This window comes from Lepidochelys kempii, chromosome 2 (genome assembly GCF_965140265.1).
Source record: "Lepidochelys kempii isolate rLepKem1 chromosome 2, rLepKem1.hap2, whole genome shotgun sequence".
Taxonomy (NCBI): Eukaryota; Metazoa; Chordata; order Testudines; family Cheloniidae; genus Lepidochelys; species Lepidochelys kempii.
The window spans coordinates 208043434-208049433 of record NC_133257.1 but is presented as its reverse complement, the minus strand read 5'-3'; the positions used below and the strand labels follow the sequence as shown (position 1 = coordinate 208049433).

The 6000-nt window shown below is 42.9% G+C and overlaps 1 protein-coding gene across 1 annotated transcript in view; it reads left to right on the top strand.

Annotated features, from left to right (window-relative positions):
- Nucleotides 1-316: 316 nt before the first annotated feature.
- Nucleotides 317-6000, top strand: part of NFE2L3 (NFE2 like bZIP transcription factor 3) — a 39128-nt gene continuing 33444 nt past the window's right edge. The window contains 1 exon segment of the mRNA XM_073329665.1: nt 317-419. Within this exon segment, the coding sequence (XP_073185766.1) occupies nt 317-419 (103 nt within the window).

Below are 6000 nucleotides of genomic sequence, written 5' to 3'. Positions count from 1 at the left end.
GGGACAGCTGCAGCAGCTCAGGAGCCAGCAAACAGAGCTGTAAACAGGGGAGTTTGAAAGGGGAGTTTGTATTGCGGTGCTTGTTTGGGGTTTGTTTTTGCTGTGGGTGCTGTTGTTTTGGTGTGGTTTGTGTTTCCCAGATTAACAGAATTTAGGTGGGAAGGCTATGACAGATACAGAGGCAGCAGTGGGAGTGACCCATGTAGTGGAAGACACAATGAAGATGACTGGATGTGGAAGCTGCAGTGTGTACATGATCCTGGAGGGGGTACTTGGAAAGAGTTTTGTCTGCATGAAGTGCCGTCTGATAGAGCTTATGGAAGAAAAGATCCGAGGACTGGAGATACAGGTGGAAAGTCTGGTTGAGTTTAGAACGGGGTTCGAGCGGATTATGGAGCGAAGACATGAGGCAGCTGAAGGCAAAAGCTCAGACTTGTAGATGGAAGCAGGACTGAAGAACTCTGAGGGGAGACTGCTGGGTGAAGAAAATGGACAGTGGAAGCATGTGACTAAGAGAACCACGCAGAGGAAAAGATGGGCTAGTGAAGGAGAAGTAGAGCTCAAAAACAGGTTTGCAGAGTTAGAAAATGAACAAGGGGCTCAGCAGGTAGTCACTGAAGGTGGAAGGGCAAAGAAGAAGAGAAGAGCGGCTAGTTCTATAGAAAAAGGGGAAGATTCAATGGAAACTACATCAAATATGAGCCCCAGAAGGATACAGGATGGGTTGAAGAGGATTACAAGGGAGAATAGAAATGGAAAGAACTTGCAGCCAGAGGGAACGGGGGATAGACCGGAGAATCGCACCGTCACTAGGAAAAGGCAGGTCTATGTGATCGGGGACTCCTTATTGAGAAGAATAGACAGGCCTGTAACCAGAGCTGATCCAGAGAATAGAAGGGTGTGCTGTCTTCCAGGTGCTAAGTTACAGGATGTGGACCTGAGGTTGAAGAGGATCCTAAAGGGAGCGGGAAAGAATCCACTGATCATCCTTCATGTGGGAACAAATGGTACCGGTAGATTCTCGCTGGAATGTATCAAGGGAGACTATGCCAGGCTGCGGAAGACGCTTAAGGAAATTGAGGCTCAGGTGATCTTCAGTGGAATTCTGGCTGTTCCTAGAGAAGAGCAACAAAGGTGTGACAAGATTATGACTATCAACAGATGGCTCAGGGAGTGGTGCTATAAGGAGGGCTTTGGGATGTATGGCCACTAGAAGACATTCATGGACAGAGGACAGTTCTCTCGGGATGGACTTCATCTGAGTAGGAAAGGAAATAGACTTCTAGGATGGAGGCTGACACAACTGATTAAGAGAGCTTTAAACTAGGAATTTGGGGGAGATGGTTGGGAGATGTCCAGGTAATCTCCACACCGGATGTTAACACTGAGAGGGAAGAAAATAAAGTAAGAAAGGATATAGCCGTGGGTAGGAGGATGGACATAAGGGGGAAGGGCAGTGTGGATACCAGTCTAATAGGTTCCATGCCTAATCAGGTACAGAATGTGAGCGAGGCCAAACAGCAAAAATGAAGATGTTTGTACACCAATGCGAGGAGCCTAGGTAACAAAATGGAGGAACTAGAGCTACTGGTGCAGGAAGTGAATCCAGATATTACAGGGATAACAGAAACATGGTGGAATAGTCGTCATGACTGGACTACAGGTATTGAAGGGTATGTGCTGTTTAGGAAAGACAGAAATAAAGGTAAAGGTGGTGGAGTAGCATTGTGTATCAATGATGAGGTAGAATGTAAAGAAATAAGAAGCGATGGAATGGATAAGACAGAGTCCATCTGGGCAAAAATTACATTGGGGAAGAAAACTATTAGAGCCTCCCCTGTGATCATGCTTGGGGTGTGCTATAGACCACCGGGATCTAATTTGGATATGGATAGAACCCTCTTTAATGTTTTTAATGTAGTAAATACTAATGGAAACTGCGTGATCATGGGAGACTTTAACTTCCCAGATATAGAATGGAGGACAAGTGCTAGTAATAATAATAGGGCTCAAATTTTCCTAGATGCGATAGCTGATGGATTCCTTCATCAAGTAGTTGCTGAACCGAGAAGAGGGGATGCCATTTTAGATTTGGTTTTGGTGAGTAATGAGGACCTCATAGAAGAAATGGTTGTAGGGGACAACCTTGGTTCAAGTGATCATGATCTAATTCAGTTCAAACTGAACAGAAGGATAAACAAAAATAAATCTGCAACTAGGGTTTTGATTTCAAAAGGGCTGACTTTCAGAAATTAAGGAAATTGGTTAGGGAAGTGGATTGGACTGAAGAATTTATGGATCTACAGGCGGAGGAGGCCTGGGATTACTTCAAGTCAAAGCTGCAGAAGCTATCAGAAGCCTGCATCCCAAGAAAGGGGAAAAAATTCATAGGCAGGAGTTATAGACCAAGCTGGATCAGCAAGCATCTCAGAGAGGTGATTAAGAAAAAGAAGAAAGCATACAGGGAGTGGAAGATGGGAGGGATCAGCAAGAAAAGCTACCTTATTGAGGTCAGAACATGTAGGGATAAAGTGAGAAAGGCTAAAAATCAAGTAGAGCTGGACCTTGCAAAGGGAATTAAAATCAATAGTAAAAGGTTCTATAAGAAGAAAACAAAGAAAGAAGAAGTGGGACCGCTAAACACTGAGGATGGAGCGGAGGTTAAGGATAACCTAGGCATGGCCCAATATCTAAACAAATACTTTGCCTCAGTCTTTAATGAGGCTAATGAGGATCTTAGGGATAATGGTAGCATGACAAATGGGAATGAGAATATGGAGGCAGATATTACCATATCTGAGGTAGAAGCGAAACTCGAACAGCTTAATGGGACTGAATTGGAGGGCCCAGATAATCTTCATCCAAGAATATTAAAGGAATTGGCAGATGAAATTGCAAGCCCATTAGCAAGAATTTTTAATGAATCTGTAAACTCAGGGGTTGTACTGTATGACTGGAGAATTGCTAACATAGTTCCTATTTTTAAGAAAGGGAAAAAAAGTGATCTGGGTAACTACAGGCCTGTTAGTTTGACATCTGTAGTATGCAATGTCTTGGAAAAAATTTTGAAGGAGAAAGTAGTTAAGGACATTGAGGTCAATGGTAAATGGGACAAAATACAACATGGTTTTACAAAAGGTAGATCGTGCCAAACCAACCTGATCTCCTTCTTTGAGAAAGTAACAAATTTTTTTAGACAAAGGAAATGCATCTAATTTACCTAGATTTCAGTAAGGCGTTTGATACCGTGCCACCTGGGCAATTATTAGTTAAATTGGAAAAGATGGGGATCAATATGAAAATTGAAAGGTGGATAAGGAATTGGTTAAAAGGGAGACTACAGCGGGTCACACTGAAAGGTGAACTGTCAGGCTGGAAGGAGGTTACTAGTGGAGTTCCTCAGGGACTGGTTTTGGGACCAATCTTATTTAATCTTTTTATTACTGACCTCGGCACAAAAAGTGGGAGTGTGCTAATAAAGTTTGCAGATGATACAAAGCTGGGAGGTATTGCCAATTTAGAGAAGGACCGGGAAATCATACAGGAAGATTTGGAGGACCTTGTAAACTGGAGTAATAGTAATAGGATGAAATTTAATAGTGAGAAGTGTAAGCTCATGCATTTAGGGATTAATAACAAGAATTTTAGTTATAAGCTGGGGACGCATCAAATAAAAGTAACAGAGGAGGAGAAGGACCTTGGAATATTGGTTGACCACAGGATGACTATGAGCTGCCAACGTGATATGGCCATGAAAAAAGCTACTGCGGTCTTGGGATGCATCAGGCGAAATATTTCCAGTAGAGATAAGGAGGTGTTGGTACCATTATACAAGGCACTGGTGAGACCTTATCTGGAATACTGTGTGCAGTTCTGGTCTCCCATGTTTAAGAAGGATGAATTCAAACTGGAACAGGTACAGAAAAGGGCTACTAGGATGATCCGAGAAATAGAAAACCTGTTTTATGAAAGGAGACTCAAGGAACTTGGCTTGTTTAGCCTAACTAAAAGAAGGCTGAGGGGAGATATGATTGCTCTCTATAAATATATCAGAGGGATAAATACCAGAGAGGGAGAGGAATTATTTAAGCTCAGTAACAATGTGGACACAAGAACAAATGGATATAAACTGGCCATCAGGAAGTTTAGACTTGAAATTAGATGAAGGTTTCTAAACATCAGAGGAGTGAAGTTCTGGAACAGCCTTCCAAGAGAAGCAGTGGGGGCAAAAGACCTATCTGGCTTCAAGATTAAACTCGATAAGTTTATGGAGGAGAAGGTATGATGGGATAACATGATTTTGGCAATTAATTTATCTTTAACTATTCATGGTAAATAGGCCCAATGGCCTGTGATGGAATGTTAGATGGGGTGGGATCTGAGTTACTAAAGAGAATTCTTTCCCGGGTATCTGGCTGGTGAATCTTGCCCACATGCTCAGGGTTCAGCTGATCACCATATTTGGGATCAGGAAGGAATTTTCCGCCAGGGCAGATTGGAAGAGGCCCTGGGGGTTTTTCACCTTCCTCCGCAGCATGGGGCATGGGTCACTTGCTGGAGGATTCTCTGCACCTTGAAGTCTTTAAACCATGATTTGAGGACTTCAATAGCTCAGACATAGGTGAGAGGTTTATTGCAGGAGTGGGTGGGTGAGATTCAGTGGCCTGCATTGTGCAGGAGATCAGACTAGATGATCATAATGGTCCCTTCTGACCTTAATATCTATGAATCTATAAAAATCCCTGACAAGAAGGAACTGTATCTCTTTATGCTGCTTGGACTCTAAGGGGCAAAGATTTCCAAGCATAAGCAAGGGATCCCCAGCTGCTTAGCTGGGGTTAGCCCTAAAGGACACACAGAGCATGCATATCACAGCAACTTCTATCACCTTTTGAAACCTAAGACTGTAACTCATTTGTGTGTGTATGTTTATGTCCTTTAACCTTGTAAATAACTCATTTCTTTTTCTTACTTAATAAATCTTTAGTTAATTTATTATTGGATTGGCTACAAGTGTTGTCTTTGATGGAGGATCTAAGGTGCAAACTGACCTGGGATAAGTGGCTGGTCCTTTGGGACTGGGAGTAACCTGAATATTGTTGTGATTTTTGGTGTAAGGAGTCATTTATCACAAAGGCAAGCTTCCTTGGGTGGCAAGATATACCAGAGTACCCAAGAGGATTGTCTGTGAATCCATGTTAAGGATGTTATATTGCTTGAGGAGCTTACACTTGATACTTGGTTGGTGACATCTAAGTATAGAACTCATAACCAGCTTGGGGTTTGTGCCCTGCTTCTTCACAATCTGCCCTGAGGTTGGTAGTCATGCTCATGAGCCACTCCAGACAGTTTGATAGAGGGAGTAGGACCTACCTTTGTAATCTGAGGCAGTAACAGACACGCACCATAGCTGCACTATTGGTTTAAGACTTGTTGGCACCAAAGTCTATCTTCTGTCACTCCTAAATGAGCATTTCCTAGTTTTCCAAGAGTTGGGTTTAAGGGTCTGAAGTCCCACATTCTGGAGGGATTCGGGGAGCATAAGGCTCTTGTGACAGCAGCTTTAACTCCACTTTAATGAGTGACTGGCAGGGGATTCCAATTTCTCTCTCCACAATCTCAGTAGACTTACTCTCTCATGACTAGGCCATTGCTCTGAGTTCAGGGAGTTGAATTCAAGGGTCGTCCTTGGCAACAGTGCTCCATAAACAGCAGCCACAGGAGAGCATCTACGCAAAGAGACTTTCTAAAGAGCCACCATCTTGTCAAAAGAAAGAAATTACTCACTACTGAGCATTTAAAATATGCTACAGTAAGCACTGCACTGGCCCACATTTTCCCCAAACACCCATTATTTCCTCTGGGGTGAGCAGTGATAAGATAACTATGGTGAGCAACATGCAGAATGCTTACTCAGGCACAGAAAATGCCACAAACCTTGCTGAGATTATGTTCCAAGTATTTCTGGAGCTGCACTCACTATTGGCGATAAAAGAAAAA